Here is a 20,969-nt window from a genome sequence, read left to right on the forward strand (position 1 = left end):
AAAGACCGCCATTACCTAATAAGGAAATAGGGCCCACGGTATGAATGGCCATAAAAGTCCGATGGGGTCAATAACAGTAATTATTGCCCCCCTTGGGGAGGAGGTTTGGATACATATTAGTGAACACGGCTCATATTAGAAAGAGAACTCAGGAGCAGCAATAAATTAATGCCCAGCCAAAAGCAATAATAAATATTACCTTTTTAGCTCTACTCATGCAAAGGAAAGCTATGGCATTCACAGACAAGAAAACATTCCATTTCCCCCTTTAGGTTGAGGCTCTAATTTTTAAGCCCCTGTCTCAACGGGATTGGAGTTTATTAGACCTGGCACCATTGCATGGGTCTCCCCTGCACTTTTTGCCTTTGCCTTTTGCGTTTTTGCTGTGTGTTGGACTCTGTTTTGCTGGTCTAGAAACTTTGGCACTTTGGCGCGGCTCTCCAGTGCCAAAGTGCAAGTGCTCCCTTTGTAAAATGTTGTTATCGATAATTGATTCCATGATTGGAATTTTTGATTTACTTGTCAGAGCCTAGTATAGTGCACTGTGTGTGCCCAGGGCCTGTAAATCAAGTGCTGGTTGTGGGCTGCAGCACTGATTGTGCCACCCACAGAAGCAGCCTATAAAATGTAACTCTGGCCTACCATCGCAGAGCCTGTGAGCAGTCTGGGACTGCCATGTCGACTTTGCAAGTGCACACACTTGCCGGTCCCTAAACCTTCCCTTTTCTACATATTAGTCACCTCTAAGGTAGGCCCAATGTACTCCTGTGGCAGGGTGCATTGTGTGTGAAAGGTAAGACATGCCCTAATGTGTTTGGCATGTCCTGATGGTGAATTACTGCCACTTTTGTTTTTTCCTTATTGCAAGGCTGCCTATTCCCCTGGGGAGAATGGAGAGTTTGTTTAGAAAATCTTATAAACATAACTACCCGTGGGAACGAGGTAGAAAAAGTTTAGTATGCCTGAACTAAGAGTGTTAAAATTCATCTTTTAGTGAGGGTGATTTTTACATTCTGTGTTTGAAAATACCACTTTTAGAAAGTAGGTATTTTCTTGCTTAACCATCCAGTGTGCCTCTGCTAGGTTTATGCATTTCATGTCTGGTTATGGGATGACAAGGGCTCAAGAGGGGCAGTGGCTCCAGAAGTCTGATGAGTCAGGGCTGGGCTGAATAGACCTGGGCTGCATTCAGAGTCGGGAGGAGATTTACTTTTCACCTGAATGGGCCTGGTCTGCCTTCAACAATGTTGTCTCCACCTGCTGCCAGGAGCAGCAATAAATTAATGCCCAGCCAAAATGATTATTTTTAAAGCAAAAATAAATATTACATTTTTAGCTCTACTCATGCAAAGGAAAGCTATGGCATTCACAGACAAGAAAACATTCCTTTTCCCCCTTTAGGTTGAGGCTCTAATTTTTAAGCCCCTGTCTCAACGGGATTGGAGTTTATTAGACCTGGCACCATTGCATGGGTCTCCCCTACACTTTTTGACTTTGCCTTTTGCGTTTTTGCTGTGTGTTGGACTCTGTTTTGCTGGTCTAGAAACTTTGGCACTTTGGCGCGGCTCTCCAGTGCCAAAGTGCAAGTGCTTCCTTTGTAAAATGTTGTTATCGATAATTGATTCCATGATTGGAATTTTTGATTTACTTGTCAGAGCCTAGTATAGTGCACTGTGTGTGCCCAGGGCCTGTAAATCAAGTGCTGGTTGTGGGCTGCAGCACTGATTGTGCCACCCACAGAAGCAGCCTATAAAATGTAACTCTGGCCTACCATCGCAGAGCCTGTGAGCAGTCTGGGACTGCCATGTCGACTTTGCAAGTGCACACACTTGCCGGTCCCTAAACCTTCCCTTTTCTACATATTAGTCACCTCTAAGGTAGGCCCAATGTACTCCTGTGGGCAGGGTGCATTGTGTGTGAAAGGTAAGACATGCCCTAATGTGTTTGGCATGTCCTGATGGGGAATTACTGCCACTTTTGATTTTTCCTTATTGCAAGGCTGCCTAGTCCCCTGGGGAGAATGGAGAGTTTGTTTAGAAAATCTTATAAACATAACTACCCGTGGGAACGAGGTAGAAAAAGTTTAGTATGCCTGAACTAAGAGTGTTAAAATTCATCTTTTAGTGAGGGTGATTTTTACATTCTGTGTTTGAAAATACCACTTTTAGAAAGTAGGTATTTTCTTGCTTAACCATCCAGTGTGCCTCTGCTAGGTTTATGCATTTCATGTCTGGTTATGGGATGACAAGGGCTCCAGAAGTCTGATGAGTCAGGGCTGGGCTGAATAGACCTGGGCTGCATTCAGAGTCGGGAGGAGATTTACTTTTCACCTGAATGGGCCTGGTCTGCCTTCAACAATGTTGTCTCCACCTGCTGCCAGGAGCAGCAATAAATTAATGCCCAGCCAAAATGATTATTTTTAAAGCAAAAATAAATATTACATTTTAAGCTCTACTCATGCAAAGGAAAGCTATGGCATTCACAGACAAGAAAACATTCCTTTTCCCCCTTTAGGTTGAGGCTCTAATTTTTAAGCCCCTGTCTCAACGGGATTGGAGTTTATTAGACCTGGCACCATTGCATGGGTCTCCCCTGCACTTTTTGCCTTTGCCTTTTGCGTTTTTGCTGTGTGTTGGACTCTATTTTGCTGGTCTAGATACTTTGGCACTTTGGCGCGGCTCTCCAGTGCCAAAGTGCAAGTGCTCCCTTTGTAAAATGTTGTTATCGATAATTGATTCCATGATTGGAATTTTTGATTTACTTGTCAGAGCCTAGTATAGTGCACTGTGTGTGCCCAGGGCCTGTAAATCAAGTGCTGGTTGTGGGTTGCAGCACTGATTGTGCCACCCACAGAAGCAGCCTATAAAATGTAACTCTGGCCTACCATCGCAGAGCCTGTGAGCAGTCTGGGACTGCCATGTCGACTTTGCAAGTGCACACACTTACCGGTCCCTAAACCTTCCCTTTTCTACATATTAGTCACCTCTAAGGTAGGCCCAAGGTACTCCTGTGGGCAGGGTGCATTGTATGTGAAAGGTAAGACATGCCCTAATGTGTTTGGCATGTCCTGATGGTGAATTACTGCCACTTTTGTTTTTTCCTTATTGCAAGGCTGCCTATTCCCCTGGGGAGAATGGAGAGTTTGTTTAGAAAATCTTATAAACATAACTACCCGTGGGAACGAGGTAGAAAAAGTTTAGTATGCCTGAACTAAGAGTGTTAAAATGCATCTTTTAGCGAGGGTCATTTTTAAATTCTGTGTTTGAAAATACCACTTTTAGAAAGTAGGTATTTTCTTGCTTAACCATCCAGTGTGCCTCTGCTAGGTTTATGCATTTCATGTCTGGCTATGGGATGACAAGGGCTCAAGAGGGGCAGTGGCTCTAGACGTCTGATGAGTCAGGGCTGGGCTGAATAGACCTGGGCTGCATTCAGAGTCGGGAGGAGATTTACTTTTCACCTGAATGGGCCTGGTCTGCCTTCAACAATGTTGTCTCCACCTCCTGCCAGGAAGCCGCACCAGTGAGGACAGAATTGGTTTTGGCTGGGTACAGACACTCTCTGCCTTCAGAGAACAAAGGATTTTTGTGTATAAAAAGAGGTGCTCTGACCTCAGACTTTTCGATCACTTCTGGGAAATCAAGAGGATCTTTTGCCAAGGAGAAGAGCTGGAGAAGCTGAGGAGGAATACAGCCAAGTGCTGTTTGCTGTCTGGGGTTTGCTTTCAGTGGCTACTTGCTTCCAAGGAAAGGAGAAAAGGACTTTGCTGCTTGCTTTTCCCCCTGCTTCAGGAAAAGATCTCCAAGAGCTTGAACTGAGCTTGCCCCCTGTTCTAGAGGTCTCAGGAAGAGCAAAGACCTCAACGCATCTGTGAGTACCATCTTTGATCGTCTCCGCAGAAGAAAAAGGGTAACCAACTCTGTCATCGAGTCCGTCGCAGGATTTTGTGTCCTGAAATCACAGCAGAGCGCAATGCCTCTCTTCGCAACACAACCCTGGTCTCACCAACTCCGTCAACGAGCCGCTGCTTGCAACGCATCCTGTGGGCACTGCACTCCACAACACTTCACTACACACTGCAAGGACGTCACCGACTCCATCGCTGCATGACCCAATAATTGACCGGATCCATCGCTGCACCGTGACTTGCCAGCACTGCAGTGAGCACCATCTCACCCTTCAATGCAAGCCCTGGTCTCACCGACTCCATCAACGAGCCGCTGCCTGCCCCGGATCATGAGGACACCGCCTGCCGCAACTCTCCACCTCACAACCCGACCACGATGTTTGCCTCGACCGACTCGCACCAACATGTTGGTCTCAATAAGAAAGGTGCGGTGTCCGAGCCTAACAATGCTTTAGCTGGCCCGTCTTGACGCAGCCGGCTGAAATTTTTAGACTTATTCAGTATCGGGGTAGCCCAAGGAGGAGCTACCGAGTCAGAAGAACTGTGATTTATTGATTTTCCTGCAATTTAAAGGTTATTGTGCACAAGTACTATTTTTCAAGAGACTTGTACATTGGATTTTTATCGTATTTGGTCTTGTTGTTTTTGGATAAAGATTTACTATTTTTCTAAACGTGTCTGGTGTCCATTTGTAGTGTTTTCACGGTATTACTGTATGTGTTCACAAATGCCTTACACACTGCCTCTGAAATAAACCTGTCTGCTCGTGCCGAGCAACTAAGGGGGTGAGCAGGGGTTATTTTAGGAGTGTATCCCCCTACCCTGACTGGAAGCAAGAGGCCCTCATTTGGACAAAGGTACCTACCTCTGCCAACTAGAGATCCCCATTTCTAACAAATGTATTCCCCATTCACTGCTGGCCTCATCCAGGGAATACCAACTAGTAGGTCTTTACCTAAAGAGTGTACTCTGACTCTTGGATTACAATCAAGAGTGCCTTAGTTCCTCAGCAGTGAGTTCCCCGGGGCCTTGGATGCCTGTCACAAGTCTTGCACACTCCAGCAGAGCGAAAGAGTACAGCATCTTGTAAGAGGGTCTCGTCCTCCGGCATTCTCAACAGCTCTGGTCCTGCTCCGGCGGCTGCATGCACGTTTTAAGGCAGCAATTGAAAGGCACAATCTTTTCTCTGAGCCATTGCAGCTGGGCTGCATCAGTGATCCGAGGTGTTTCCATGATCCTCCTCCAGGATAAGTGCCCATGCTCCCCGCTTCTCAGGCACCTGCATGGCACGATGATTCCTGGCAGCCCCTCCTGGCACATAGGGTTGCTCTGCCACTGCCATACAAGGCTACGGCTCCTATCATGCAGCAGTCCTTACCACAGCAGACCCTCCTGGTTTATGGGTTGCACTGACTTCAACCCTTTTCCACAGGGCAGTCCGCGATGGTGCCGCCCAGGCTTCCTCTCTTCCAGCACAGCAATCTTTACAAGGCTATCTTCATGGCAGCCTCTCCTGGCATATGGGGGTCACTGATTCAAGTCTGCACAAGGGACAAAACCTCATTGGTGCAGCAGCCACCACCTCACACCTTGCAGAAGCCCATGCGGCAGGATTCTCCATCGGACCTTGCTTCCTTCAGCACTCTCCTCTTCCTCACAGAATACACTGGACTTGTTAAGAAGGAAGGCTTTGGTGCTTCAGGCTCCAGAGCAGGTGCTCTTAGTTTCCTGGGTGATGTCCTTTCACCAATCAGGAAGACTAGCAGCCTTTATCCCCCAGTCCTAGTCAGAGACAGAAGTCTTACAGAGCTTCCCCTCCTCACACATCTGGCTGCCTTGCAGATGATGACCTTTGGGGTCTCAACAGCTGTTTATATAGTCCAATTCCAGACAACAAATGTAATTTATGGTCTGGGTCTTTGACATTTTATTTGGGGTTCTGTTTCTTTTGAAGTACATACTTATCTACCTTTTGAAAATTCATCTGTCACTGCAGGAGAGACCTTGAATCTGGTGGTCACACCACCCAGGCCACAGTAGTGACTTGAGTTCACACCTGGATGACATCCACAGTGATATGTGCATCAAGAGGTTAATCTCAGGCTCACAGTCACATTCTTTGTGATTACCCTAGCAGCCCCTTCTCCTTCCTGAGATGCATCCAGGCCTCTGCCTTGTGATCTCTCACTGAATCAAAAAACTTCCCTTGAGGTGTAAGAGGGGAGGCTTGCGCTCCTCCTCCAGTGTGTCTCATTCAACTCACCGGAATTCAGCACAACACAAATCGATCTGGGGGATTCCTCTTCCGCCTAATATCTTCATCAGGCAGTGCTAGGCCTCCCAAAATAGAACCCAGGGTCCACCATGAAATCTACCATTACCAGCACACCTGCACTCTGTATATGTACACAGCACACACACTATCCGCATCTGTTACCTCAATGTGTTGTGCCACCACAGACACACATATATTCAGCAAAACACTCTGCGTGCACTACTATGTACTGTAGTCCTTCTGTGTAGACACTTGGAGGCTCCACTCCTGCATTGCACATCACTTCACATCTAACTGTTGTAGCCCAAGGATAAGTTAAGCGCATAGTAGCAAACATTTAACAAGTAAGTGAGCTTGTAGACCTCCCTCCAGTGATACAGTTTAAAACGAACCTGTTCACTCCCAATGATGACTGCATGATATGCTACCAACAGTGCCCTCGTGCTGCTTAACTCCTGGTAGAGGCGGTAGCGCTCCACCACTATGATGGTGGAGCTTTGGGCGTTCCTCCCAGTCCAACAAGACCACAATCCATGAGACAGGCCTATGTCATGGTGCACACACACATGATCTGTGTTTGCCTATCACAATAAAATCAGTATTAGGGATCCAGACATCAGTTCAGTAGGGCTCCTATGGCAGAGACTATTCCATACCAATATTCTCTAAGTGCCTTTCCAAAGGTCCTTGGGGGGCTTTACAAACATACCCCTGAGTTTGATTGGAATTTAAAAGACTAAATCAAAAGCAAAAATCTTTGACTGGGATATGTTATGTTATGTTAAATGGGGTGCTTCTATAGCGCACGGCTACTCCGAGAAGTGTCCCGGCGCTGTCAGAGCCTCACAGGTCTAGAGTGGGAGAAAAGACGGGACGAGCGAGAAGAGCATAGCATGGAAGGGTTGGAGTTATTGCATGAACAGCAAGGTTTTCAAATCTTTCCTGAATGCCAGCAGGTTGGAGCTGGATCTGAGCGCAAGAGGAAGATCGTTCCACAGCAGGGGGGCAAGATGTTTAAAATAACGCCCCCCACAGCGGGCACGATAGATAAAACTAATTAGTGCATTCTCCTGGGTTCCATCCCTGTCAGCCTGAAATTGAGACTACGCTCGATCTACCGCAACCAGAGACTATCATTGGCGCCTAGCGCTTTCTGGTGCTATTATTACTTAAAACTCCTACCTCTGATTTTCCTTATTAGCTTTCTCTCAATTTGATACCATTTTGTAAATAAGATCATGCTCTCTTTTTCTACTTCAGTTTGAGAGTCATTTATGTTTTGCATTTTGGCTTTATAAACGGATTTGGTACTGCATACATACCTTAAATAGTGTCTGTTCTGTGCAATAGCAGTTTGACTTAGTGACTTTAAAGGTTCACCCCCACAAGAAGTGTTCTTATGTCTTCGAGATGGACTGTTCCTCTTCTTAAAAGGGTACTGATGAGGAAAAAAACAGGATGCCTGAAGTATGGAAAAAAAAGGATGAGGAAAAAAAAGGATGCCTGAAGTATGCTGATGGAATATTTTTGAAAATGTTCATAGAAAATTCTATAATAGTTCAACAGAGAAATTCCAGATTAAGTTGTCTTAAGGGAAGAACGGGATGATTGAGATGGTCATTTCTCTGCTACTGCTAACTAGCACTGGAAATCCAATAGACCCGGCTTGTTTTATGTGCTTGTCTGTTACTGTGTAATAAGCATAGATGGCATGAAATAAAGCTGGGAAACTTCAGTGTACATATTTTAAGCAGCATCCTTCAATATCTAGGCCGACGCCTCTTGGAAAGATTTCCTAGTTATGCTTAGTAGGCCATGCCCCTATCATCATCCCACTTAAAGCCTGGCCAAGTGTCTAGGCTTTATTTCTGCACATCACACAATATTTGCCTTAGATAACTCTTCCACCTGTTTGCTGATGGTGAACGAGGGAGCAATGATTTCCAAAGGTCATTTCCCAAATGTCCGGCCTATGTCTAAATACAGTTGAAATGCTATTAGAAACTCAGGGCCTCATTTACAAGGCTCCTAGAAACACTTTTGCACTGCAGTAATGTGACTTTTGTGATGCTCCGGTGGCACAATCTGCCACTGCATATTTACAAGGCCAAATAAAGCCACTTTGCGTGATTTTTGAGGACCTGGGGTCTCATTTATGAAAAGGGACGCATCGCTGCGTGAAAACAGCGATGCGTCACTTTTCACTGCGCCCTCCTTGCGACACCAACGATGCATCATATTTACAGTATGAAGCATCATGGCGCAAGGAGTTACAGATACGTCAGTATTTCTGACGTTTCTGTATGGCGCAAAAGTGACGCTTTGCTGGAGTGTGTCACAAAAGTGACGCAACTCCAGCAATGTGTCCTTTCACATGGGGCAAGCCACATGTGAAAGGGCCTGCGTCAGTCTTACGCCTGCTGTGAGGCAGGCGTAAGAAATTGACGCATTTGTGTCCTAGAAGTGGCGCAGTGAAACCTTATAGATTTCACTGCGTCACTTCTATGGCCCTTTCTTGCGTCAGAATGCCCCCCCTGCATACATTATACCTGGCGTAGGTATAATGTAGCGCAGGGGTTTACAAAGTGACGCATCTACCTAGATGCGTCACTTTGTAAATATGGTGCAACAGGGCACATTTTTTACGCAGCTGGTGCGTCACAAAAAGTGGCGCCCCGGCGGCGTAAAAGTGACGCACGGCCTCATAAATGAGGCCCCTTGTACATATGTGCCTCTTTCAGGCAAAACACAGCATGAAAGGATCTTTTCACGGGTGTTCTGGGCATTCCCATGCAATACCCATGAAATCTGAAGCAATTCCCAGTTTCATGAGGAATCGTAAACCTGGGAATGCTTAAGATTGTAACATTAGGGAGGTGCAATGAGAAGAAATATCCTTATTTCCCCGAGTTCTTTCCTCCTTCTATGTTTTCCGCATTCGGCAGCACAATTAGAAAAAGAAAAACACCTCTTGTGATTGTTTTTGTGCAGGAAAGTGTTTCTTTGTGCACAAAAACAATCACCCTTGCAATGCAGACACCCTTGCACCATGGCGCTAGGGTGCCTGCGTTGGCGCCTGGCAGCCCATTGTGCGCCAGACAGGGGAAAAGAACAGGAATGCAGCATTTCTCATAGATACAGCACATTCCTACGCGTTGCTTTTGGTGCAGGGCAGCAGTGCACGATTCCTTGCAACGCTGCCCAACGCCAAAACCTCGTAAATGAGTCCTCTAAATCTTTACGGCAATTTATCGATGGAACTGCTTATTCGGGACGTAGACTATGTAGTGGATCATACTGATAGGACATTGTTATTTTAGATGCAGATTGTATTGAACAGTGAGACATTGCAGTTGGGTATGAGTGAGCAAACAGGGGCAGTGGTGACCAGCTTTTAAAACACTGAAGTAAAATATCGAAGCAGACTAGCAACCTGCTCATGTGTGTTACATCCTGCACAGTGCACAACATCGCGTAGAGTGGGGGGGGGGGCATGTTAGAGGAAAACAAGTCTCTAAAGTCTGTATCCTAGTCACAGGGAGTTTTCCCAGGTGAAATTCTGATAATAGCAAGGACATCAATTAAAATATTCTGCAATTATGCACTTAAAGTGAACCACTCTTCTCCTCTCATCTCACCCCTCCCACACAAAGGCCAGGCTAAGTATATAAAGCCTGGGACCTGCTACATTACTCGCTGGTCGACCCACACCTGGCCCTAGACCCAGCTGACAGAGTGAAGGCACTCTCCTTGCAAGAGGGGAAGCCCGGGCTGGAGCTCTGCTCCTCCTCACACTTTAAACAGCAAGCCTGATATTCATATAATATCTGTACATCCACTGTTCCTGCTTTCAGAAGGGTAGTTGACAGGGCTAGTTGGAAACACTCAGTGCATGGTGTATCATACCATAATATATTGCATAGGTATGTACAGTGTTGACAGAGCACTACCAGGGACATTACTCTTGCCCTTTCCATACTCGTGTGATAGCTATAGTGGCCAGCCTTTAATCATCCACAGGCTAATGACTTCTTGAAGTGAATAGACCAATAGAAACCCACAGTTCTGCTGCAGATATTTGCAGTAATATTTATCTAATTACCCAACCGCAGCATCAGCACCAGTAGTAATTCTTCAAAGGGAAGGAACTCTTGTGTCCACCGTTAATTTATCTCTGCTTAGACCAACTTTTCGCTCTTATTATGGCAGCACCAGCTCTGGGCTGAGGCCAATATGGCCACCTGGACCCAGGAGTCCATGTCTACAGGAAGGCCCATGGAGCGGTCCCTCCCAAAGAAGGTCTCGCTCTGTGTCTTGATACACTTTGTGCTGCTGGTGAATGATGCCCAAATGATGGACCGGGCATGTCGACTTCCCATCAATGAGGTGACCGGTCTATCCAGAGACGGAGACCTTATTCTAGGTGGGATCTTCCCCCTTCATGATGACGTGGAATTCCAGCAAGCCAACTTCACTGTGGCACCTGCACCGGTCACCTGCCAGAGGTACTGTAATGCAATCCTGTATCGTGTTCCCCCTTTTTTACGCCATCTATCAGGGCCTTCTACCTGCTGCACGAATGACCGCCAAGCCCCTGACCAGAGGCCTCTGAGTTCCTCATTTTTCTCTTCTCCACATCTCTATCCCTCTCTCCCTTCACTCATCACCTTCACCCATTTTACTCTCTACTCCCAAATCCCTTACGTTCTGCATCCCTCTTCCTCTCTTACTTGTCATTTCTTTTCTTTCTCCCTTTTCTTCTGTTTGCTTCCCTTTACTCTCTGTTTCTTGCCCACTTTTCTCTCCTCCCTTACTGTACATCGTCTTCTCTCCTTCCGCTTCTATCAGCTTCCTACAGTTCCTTCTCCCAATCCACTAATCTACCTATCTTGTTTATATCCAATTCAAGAATTTCTCTTCAACATCTATATTCTTTCTTAATTCGTCCTTCTCTCTCTCTCAATCTCTTTCAAAAGTTCTCTCTGATATCCTTATGTCTGACATATTTCGACTCCCCCCTCTGTAATTTAGCCTTTTCTTATCTCCTTTCTCACTTTTTTCATCATCTCATACTCACTTTCGGATCTTTATTCTCCTTGCTATATTCTGTCCTCGTTTTTTCTTTCCTCTCTTCTCATTTCTCCATTATGTCTTCCCACCATTTTCTATATCCTTCGTTCCCCCTTTCTCTCACATTTATACCTTCCTTCTTTCCCTCTTTCTCTCCCTGCCATTCTGATTTTCATCCTCTGTTTCTTTTCCCACGCTGAACCTCCCCACTCCTTTTCTATCGCCTCCATATCTCTTCGTCCCTCTCTGCGTCCTGCCTTCTGTTTTTCCATTATTTATTTTCCCTATCTTTTTTTCATTTTCTCTCCTATCCCAACTGTTGTCCCTATTCCCGTCCTTTTCTGTACATGTTGTCCTTTGTATCTCTTCATTCTTTTTCTCACCGTCCCTGCCACTTGCCTGCTTTTTCAGTCTCCTTTATATCTCACATCTTTTCTCGCTTGTCTCCCTATCTCCCACCATCTTTTACTCGCCTCCCGACTTCTATCTTTCCTCACTATCCACTTTCATCATTATCATTATCGCCTTCTTTCCTTCTCTTTTCCCCTTTCTGTCTTTTCTTCTCTTCTTTCACGTTCCTGTCTTTCCGATGATAATTTGATCAATAAAAAACCGAGACATCGTTTTATAATAAATAAATACACAAGTCACGTTCTCTAGTAACTAGTCATTATCCTGCTCACCCTACCTGGTATCCAGCTTGGCACTTGCTTTGTCTAGAAAGTGTACCTAAATTCATGTGCACCTGGCACTGTGCAGTAAGCTGCAGAGTGAAGTAACATTAAAGCATTTTGTACTGCTGTATGTGGTCTAGTGTGGGCGAAATTAAGGCTGTGGATCCAGGGTCACAGGCCTATAGCAGTCGGGCAGTGACAGACAGGGCGGTCCGACAAGTCAGGGTGTGGCTGTTGGCCTGCTTTCTGGCGTTTATGGCCCTGTTTTATGGATTGCTCGGCAGGTTCCATGATATGAAAATAAACATTGCATATAGCAAACTCAAATCCACGCATTCTTCCTTACCCTGCATAATACTTATAGAGCTTATTTTAACAAGTGCAAAACTGCCCCAATTAGCAAACTAAGCCAATTTTTAAAGCTATCCAGTTCATTAATGGGGCCGTTTTAATTTCGGTGCCCGGGACCTCATCTGTATACCAGCCCGACCGACCTTTTTGTTATATTCTCTGACACTGAAAGTGCTTCAGCTTTAAATTATATATAAAAACGAATTTGTTGCAAGCACATGTTATTTTCTGGGTCTAAAATATTCAAGAAATTAAAAGTTTCAAATGAAAACATAATATTTTATTCAGATTTTCTCTAGTAGAATGTTTTTCCTGCAACATTTAGATCACAGTGAACAAGATATTATTGCCTAACCCATTTTGTAAGATGCATTTTGATTGCATTTTAACATGCTTCACAAGAGTGCATTCCTTTTCTGCTGATATGTACATCAGTCAAGGATTTCAGATGCTTAAAACGTGGTTAGATATTTGAATATTGTTTTGTCTTATTTTGACCATATTGCACTTTCTATAAAATGTCAGCATTCCTCAAGTATTTTACACAGTCCGTCGCATTCCATAGTACTTTAGACCGTATTGTGGTACTTTTCATTTATGTACTGCCACACGCCTACAGAACACTTATCAGAGGCAGCCTGTCTATAGGTGTGCCAAGGCTCCGCCCTCTCCCTTTTTGAGAGCAAAGGTCAGCCTGACAGATACTCACCATCTCAGGGTCAACCAGCCAGAAGTTCTGATTGCACCAATGCACAGGCGCCTGGCATCCTAAGTCAAGCGTTGCCAGGCTGAAGATTTTGTTAGGGCTGGCGGCCATCTTATAATAGTTTCAGAGAACTAAAGTGCACATAAGACAAAAGGAGAAAAAAAACACCACACATGACAAACACGAGTCACTTACAGCCCAGCAGGGGGAAGTGGACACCACTCCTGCATTTTTCGTCGGTGGATCCAGGACAACAAACAGGAAACGATTCATTTGAAAGCTTTGTGTTGTGTTGTTAGCTGGTTTAGAGATAGTTTAGCTCGGCTCTCAGGTGGGTGGGAATACAAGGATGCCTTAGTTTAGGACCACCCCTCCCACCAAGCAGTTGCTGGGTTTCTGCAGGGTGATGCAAAATTGAGGCGTCTGATGTCAAGATGCTGACTGTAGGGGCCTCATTTATGAAAAGTGACGCATCGCTGCGTGAAAACAGCGATGCGTCACTTTTCACTACGCACTCCTTACGACATTCCTGACGCGTCATATTTAATGTATGACGCATCATGTCGCAAGGAGCTACAGATACGTCAGTATTTCTGACGTATCTGTAAGCGCAAAAGTGACGCATTGCTGGAGTGTGTCACAAAAGTGACGCAACTCCAGCAATGCGTCCTTTCACATGGGGAAAGCCCCATGTGAAAGGGCTCGCATCAGTCTTACGCCTGCTGTGAGGCAGGCGCAAGATTTTGACGCAACATCGTCCTAAAAGTGACGCAGTGAAATCTCATAGATTTCACTGCGTCACTATTACGAGGCTTTTTGCGGGGGAACACCCCCTCTGCATACATTATATCTGACGCAGGTATAATGTGGCGCAGGGGTTTAGAAAGTGACGCATCTACCTAGATGCGTCACTTTTTAAATATGGCGCAACGAGGCGCATTTTTTACACTGCTGGTGCGTCACAAAAAGTGACGCACCGGCGGCGCAAAACTGACGCAAGGCCTCATAAATAAGGGCCTAGGTTTCTAGTTGTAGTGTGAAGCCGGCATTTTCAAGCACATCCAGTGTTTGTTCTTAGTAAAACCAGAACAAATTGAACTTTCCAATATAATTGAATCAAAAAAATGTACATGTTTAGGATTTGTCATGGAATATTATAGGATTTGCAGAATAAAATGCTATGATAGACGTCATAATTTAATGGCAAATATTGTAATAGCTATAAGATACAATGCAAACTACTTTTAATTAAATTCGGTTCTAGTATCCACTGGAAATCAGGGTTCTGTTTTCAGTGCTGCTGAACAGGTCAGAAACGTTAGTTAAGTTCACGCATGTCTGGGCGGACTTATTTTTGAGTAATCCAAGCCTGTTTGTCAGATTCCTGGGACTCTGAAAGATAGCACAGCAGAACAGAGGTGTCCAGAGAGAGTCCCCATAATGAAACATTGGAGTATCCAGGTCCATAGTGCGTGGTATCACCAGATGAGTATCAGGAGGGTGATACATGAATTGAATGAGGATCATTGGCAGGGAGTGGTGAACATGCAACTGAGCAGCACAAGGCCTGGAGGAGATCACAATAGCTTCTCATAGAGATAGGGGTGAACTACTTCAAGTCCAGGGAGCAGATCACATCACAAGGTCAGTGTAACTTAAGGTTGCCACTGGGTCATTGGTAAATCTTCAAATCACACGAAGTGCACCTAATCAGGTCCCCGGCGAATCATATGAGGCGTCTGTAGTACATCACCCACATCTACCATTATTAGTGTGTGCATGGCTGCTATTGGACTGAGCTCTATATCTCATCGTAGGGTTGCGTGCACAAAGCGAAGGCCCTTATTGCTCAGTGAGTCAACCTCTGTTGAGGAGGACAGCTTATAATTTCAAACTTAGGTTCATCTTGAGCATAAATGACCTTGGTGTCAAGTGCTGCTCTGTGATGATGCAGAACTTATAACCATACACACTCCTATGAAAATCGACTAAGCCAGGATAGACATACATTTTTCTTATTTGCTGACAATCTGTAAAGGAGTTACAATTGAAATAGTCCTGTTGGTTCACGAAACTGGGCACGGCTAATGAGGTCATCCCCTGACCCTGGCCAGGAGGTAATTTGATGGTTGGTGTTTGGTGACTGATCAACAATCAACTGAAGACTTCTTTTGTACTGTATCCATGATGCATACAATTCATTCTCGGTATTCTCTGTTTATTCTCCAGCTTCCGCACCCAGAATTACCAGGCGCTCCAGGCTATGATATTCGCTGTTGAGGAGATCAATAGGAACCCCTTCTTCTTGCCCAATGTCACCCTGGGTTTCCAGATCTATGACTCCTGCAGGATGAGGCAGCGGTCCCTCGAGGGGACCTTGTGGATGCTGGCTGGAAAAAAACTCCCTGCACCAAACTTCCGCTGCCAGCAGAACCTGCCACTTGTGGGCATCATTGGCGATGCTGGGTCATCGTCTTCAATCGTCATGGCACGGGTGCTCGGCTTGTATCGATTTCCACAGGTGAGATACCATGAACTACCACAGAACAACCATCTACAGTAATTTGCCTAGCAGAGTAAGAGTAGGATTTGAAGAAATGTTAGGACAAGAACAAAGTTTGCTCAATTAAATGTACCACATGTGGTTCCACCTACATTTGCAGACCTGCAGCTGTTACTTGAGGAATCTCCCTGACATCCCACCTCAGTAGTATGATTGCCACTACCCAATGGGATTGTCCCGAAACCCTCTGCTTTTTTAGATGGTTATTTAAATCAGAAAGTTGTAGTGACAGAAAAAAGACAGAGTGACCACCTCCATCATATCTTTATGGGCTCTGCTTGCAGTCCTGGACTTTTGTGTGATATATATGTGGTAGTTATTCCTCTGACCATCCTGACCATTACCTCAGAACTTTTGACTCACCTAGGTGCAATTACAACATGCAAGGACAGTAGCTGGCTAACTGTATAAAAAAGAAAAAGAAAACCCCAGATTAATAGACCCAGAACTGGTCTGGGTAACTTACAGTTCTTGTGTTCCATCCGAAATTACTTTCTTTCAATGCTCCACTTACAAAAAGTGTCCACTACTAACCCTGAATCAATTTCTTCTCTTTGTCTACCCTAGAGACGTTTTAAGGCAATGGCGAAGTGGGCTCTGGCCCCAGTCTTTCAGGGGCACCTGAGAGATCTGGCTCTGTTCTCCACACAGTCCTGCCCTGATAACCTTGAATGATTCTTAAACATAGATCGTTTTAAATACTATTTTCCTTTAATATGTTTTTAATACGAGTGATGTGTGGGAGTTACATATATTTTGCACAGAAACTTTGTTTTTTCAACACCATGCAACATCCATAAAAATGTTCCTTTTAGATCAAAAGAGGACCTCGGTCACAGAGAAAAATTGCAATGTTATTAGTGAGCTATATTACAGTGTTGAAAACACACATTAGTATCCCTGAATATTAGATAGAAACACATTTAGAATTTGAACTGGATTGTCGGTACAGTGTCTGTCAACTGGCCAAATATATCGTGAAAAAGCTGATCATAAATCTAAAAAACGGTGATGAATCAAGCCTAATCTGTTGACTGGGTAGGAGTGTTCTGCTTAATTCAGATACTCTGTCCATCACCACCCCCTTTTCTGAATCGTTTTGTCCACCATAAGCGTGGAAGGGTATGCTCAGACATGAGTCCCTTGCTCACTGCACCATCAAGATTCAAGCAAGCCGGGCCGAAGACGGCTGTAATGCCAGAAACCGGTCCCCAGAAGCTTGTTTCCTTTCCAGTAAAATAATTGGCTTGGTAGTTTGGTCTGCCCTGTTCCCATGATGCACTGGGCCAGGGACAGACTAATTTGCATGTAGCCAGGTTCTGAGCTGGGATGGTGCAGTGAGCTAAATAACGGTGATGGATCAAGCCCTGATCTTTGGACTGGGTAAGAGTGGTCTGCTTAATTCAGACACTCTGTTCATCACCACCCCCTTTTCTGAATCATAAATGTAAAGCTGGTCCGAACAGGGGCCCCAAAAATATATTTGGCCCAGGATCCCCAAAATCCTTAAGATGTCCCTGACAACATCTCCTACGAGACACAGTCACTTTAACATTTTTCCTGGCAAAGGCCCCAGTTAGAAATTGTCAGAAATGGCTGTGCTGAAAATACCTTCCCAGCAGCCTTTCCCACCTGATTCAATTAGCATCCTTGTAAATTACAGAATAAGTGGAATAATCGGTTTCCACCTGTAAATCACAAAATCTTCTCTGACAGCAGTGTTTGTGACTGGCCTCTGGTACTTCAACTGATCTCTTGTGGTACCAGGCATGTTTTCATGATGATTTGGAGCAGAAAAGTATCCAGTAACTCATTCATCATCATACTATTTAGCTCCCCTTGTTAGTGGCAACAACATAACCAGGGTCAGAAACCTAATGTGTGCATAAGTATGAACCCTCTACATCCTCTCAGTCACTGGAGGCCATGGAAACTGAACTCAGAGTTGCCTTTAATTTAGAGATACCAGAAAGTGTGAGATATTATTCCTAGTTTTTTGCAAAGGCCGTATTACTGATCCTTTCATTTGAAATAGCACACAAGTAGGGGAGGCTTTCTGGGTGGAGTGCTACTGACTGCAGACAAATTTCCACTTAACATCAAATCCAAATAATGCACCGAGCTTATTACTAAAACATGGCTCTTTGGTGACTAGATGTGTGCTCCTGAACTAGGTCCTCAGCAAAAGAAGATCAGCACAAACAGTGGGATTACTCCAAAGTGTGCCATTAGGAAAGCAAGTGATCTGTATTAGATGTCAATAGTTTACATTTGACCTTAATTCAGTCTCTGTCTGGTTCTATTAGCTTCTTCCTTTTAATATTTTGTTGTTTATTGAATTGAGATGGGCAGGTTGATTGTTTGCCAAACAGATCCTTCATCAGATACTCTTCCTCCACATTGTGCTACTCTCAGAGCATACCTAGGATTGGGGCCGAGACAATGAGTGAGTGATCGAAATTAGTAACAATCAACCCTACTTCTTTGATAACATGTTGTGGCGCAATTTGTTTATTTCTATCTATTTGTACATCACATTACCTGAGTTAAACAATTGTTTAAATTAACACATTTCTGAAAAGAGAGGATTTCATCCACTACATTACAAAATGTTCTTCCTTACAGATCAGCTATGTTTCATCAAGCCCTCTCCTGACTGATAGAAACCAGTTCCCATCCTTTTTCCGCACCATCCCCAATGATAACTTCCAGTCTCATGGCCTGACCCAACTGCTGGTGCACTTTGGTTGGACTTGGGTTGGTCTCCTCATTGAAGACAATGACTATGGCCAACAGGGTGCCAATGTGTTGAAGCAAGAGTTGGCCAACACCCGGGCTTGCATTGCCTTCTCTGAGAACATTATCCTAAGCCGTGCTGACAGGAATGCATTGCATATTATACGGGTGATTAAAAACTCAACAGCCAATGCCATTGTCATCTTCTCCAGTGATGCTGGAGTGACTCCTTTAATGGATGAGATGATGAAGCACAATGTAACAGGGAAGGTCTGGATTGCCAGCGAAGGATGGTCTACATCAACTGTCTTATCAGTGAAGAAGTATTCGCAGATCCTCACAGGTGCTATTGGGTTTGCAACCTACAGTGGGGAAATACCTGGCTTCGAAGAGCATCTTAATAGCGTCCATCCTTCAAGATCTACTGATGAGATGTTTGTAATGAAGTTCTGGGAGGAGGCTTTTGGGTGCAAGTGGGTGAATGCAGAAGAGTCCAATAGCCTATGGAAGAACTCATCTACTGTCTGCACTGGAAATGAGAAATTAGACAAGCTCCATATCGACTACAATGATGTAACAAATTTGAGAGGGCAGTACAATACCTACACTGCAGTGTATGCTACTGCTTGGGCCTTACACGATCTGAATGCATGCAGCAATTGGGAACACTCACTCCTCAATGAGATGTGTGCAGATATCTTGAAATTCAAACCATGGCAGGTACAGTTGAAACTCTTATATGGACACATTTGCAGGATTGCTCTGTAAACATATTGATGAAATAAAAAGCAGGGGAGTGACAAATTACAAACATGTGCCTTGACAAACCAAACAAAGTTGTTTTAAATGTCCTACATGAAGTATACTGTAATTCAATTCAAATATAAAATCCTTACAAAAGTAGGTTTTATCATGCAGAGTTTCTTGGGGAAAAATGAATTTTAGCATTGATGCAAAATTTTGCTAATTATGAATACTTCACAAGCTTTGGAAAGATCATTGAGAATGATTTACATTTGGTGGTTGGGATACTCAGTCCCAAATGTGGCAGGTGTCCCGCTGCCATGCTACAAGTGCATTATAGCGTTTGGCTCTTGTAATACAGCAATTGGAATAGGTGCAAGGTTTTGAAGGAGTATCCCATCTGCTAAACCATAAATTAGGCTCTTAGAGCCATATGTATCAACACATTTAGCCATAGACACAGAATGGGCAAAAACCTTTGATACATCTGGCCCTTAGTGTGTTAAATTGAATTTGAAATTTATATATCACCCACCCTTACTTACTGGCACATTCTTAGAGCATCTAGAGGCTCCACCCACAGAGTGAAAATGAAACTGACATTTTACTGTGGTGCAAGGTTTTACAATGCCCCAAGCATATTGATTCTTTTTGGTTTGTGCTGCTCATATCCCCGGTAACATGGCCATTTACAACACATTTTTAGGACTAGCTTGAAAGTGCAGCTGTCACCAGACCATATATCATCAACAAAAAAAAGCTTAAAACATTAATGAGAGGTGGAATTTGGCTTTGCTCAAATGTTGATCTTCTTCCCTACAGAATTTGATTGCCAGAAGTTGTGTTTGCCTGCTGAAAGAGGTTGCTTGTATTGCACATATTATGCTCAATGTAGTTGGTCTGTGTTGATTATGGTGGCAAGCCAATGATAAAGGTTGTAGGCCACATTGATTTATTGGGAAACCTTATGTGAGTTGCCTTAGATCTCATCTGTTTATTGTGAAAAGTGATGGCAAATGCAGTGGGTCAGAATTTTTTTGTGTGAAATACATATGTTAAAATCAAGAGGCCTTTAGGAAACTGCTGGGTAAAAAAAAACATCTGAAGTGCCTTTACATTGTGACCTCTGCTAAATGCAAAAGGAAGGGATATTACATTGTGAACCCCCTGAGAATTTCGATATAAAGGGGTTTGACATTTTTCTCCCCATCCCATTACAAGCACCATAAGACAAGGCTTTACATTTTGGCGAATTTGCAAATACAATATGCATGAGTATTACATTGTGAACACTGACAATTACAGTAATGAGAGGATTTTTGAATATGTATATTTTTTTTCAGTGAATTTCTACACTTTTTTACTGTACTTTCTCATACTATAACACGTTTTCAGCTAACTGCTCACTGCTCAGGGTCTTATTGAATTTAGTTGGGAAAAAGCACTGGACTGACATTGGTTTAATGAGTGTTAATGATTTGGATTGCTGTGTTCTAAATTTATAGCTCACTGCACCTCCCTGAGTCAGCATTGTAGCACTCTACTTAGTTACTTTTAGAGACGGGTGTTAAAATGGGCTCTTAGTCTTAAGATTGAGGGTCTGGGTTTACATGCCCAAACACATCAAAGATGAAGAACCCCCATTTGATAGAGTTGGTTCTCATTATGTCCTACTTTATGGGACCTCTTGAACTGCAGGGTTACCCGCATACTTTGTGTCTTCACCTGCTTGTTTTCTGAACCCGTTCCTGGTGGTTTACAGGACTCTGCACTTTAGTACTGCTAACTAGTGCTAAAGTGATTGTGCTCTCTCTTCTAAACAGGGTAACATTGGCTTATACCCGATTTGTGCATTTAATTTACTGGTAAGTCCCTCGTAATGTGGTACTACTTCTACCCATGGCCCTTTAATATAAATGCTACTGCGGCACCCGTAGCACTTA

The 20,969-nt window shown here is 44.1% G+C and overlaps 1 protein-coding gene across 1 annotated transcript in view; it reads left to right on the top strand.

Annotated features, from left to right (window-relative positions):
• The first annotated feature begins 5,350 nt into the window (after positions 1-5,350).
• Positions 5,351-20,969, top strand: part of LOC147678513 (extracellular calcium-sensing receptor-like) — a 79,202-nt gene continuing 63,583 nt past the window's right edge. Inside the window, exons 1-4 of the mRNA XM_086945660.1 lie at positions 5,351-5,806; positions 10,392-10,687; positions 15,213-15,504; positions 18,172-19,002. Of these exons, the coding sequence (XP_086801786.1) occupies positions 5,351-5,806; positions 10,392-10,687; positions 15,213-15,504; positions 18,172-19,002 (1,875 nt within the window). The remainder of the gene's footprint in view (positions 5,807-10,391; positions 10,688-15,212; positions 15,505-18,171; positions 19,003-20,969) is intronic.

Source organism: Lissotriton vulgaris, chromosome 12 (genome assembly GCF_964263255.1).
Source record: "Lissotriton vulgaris chromosome 12, aLisVul1.2, whole genome shotgun sequence".
Taxonomy (NCBI): domain Eukaryota; kingdom Metazoa; phylum Chordata; class Amphibia; order Caudata; family Salamandridae; genus Lissotriton; species Lissotriton vulgaris.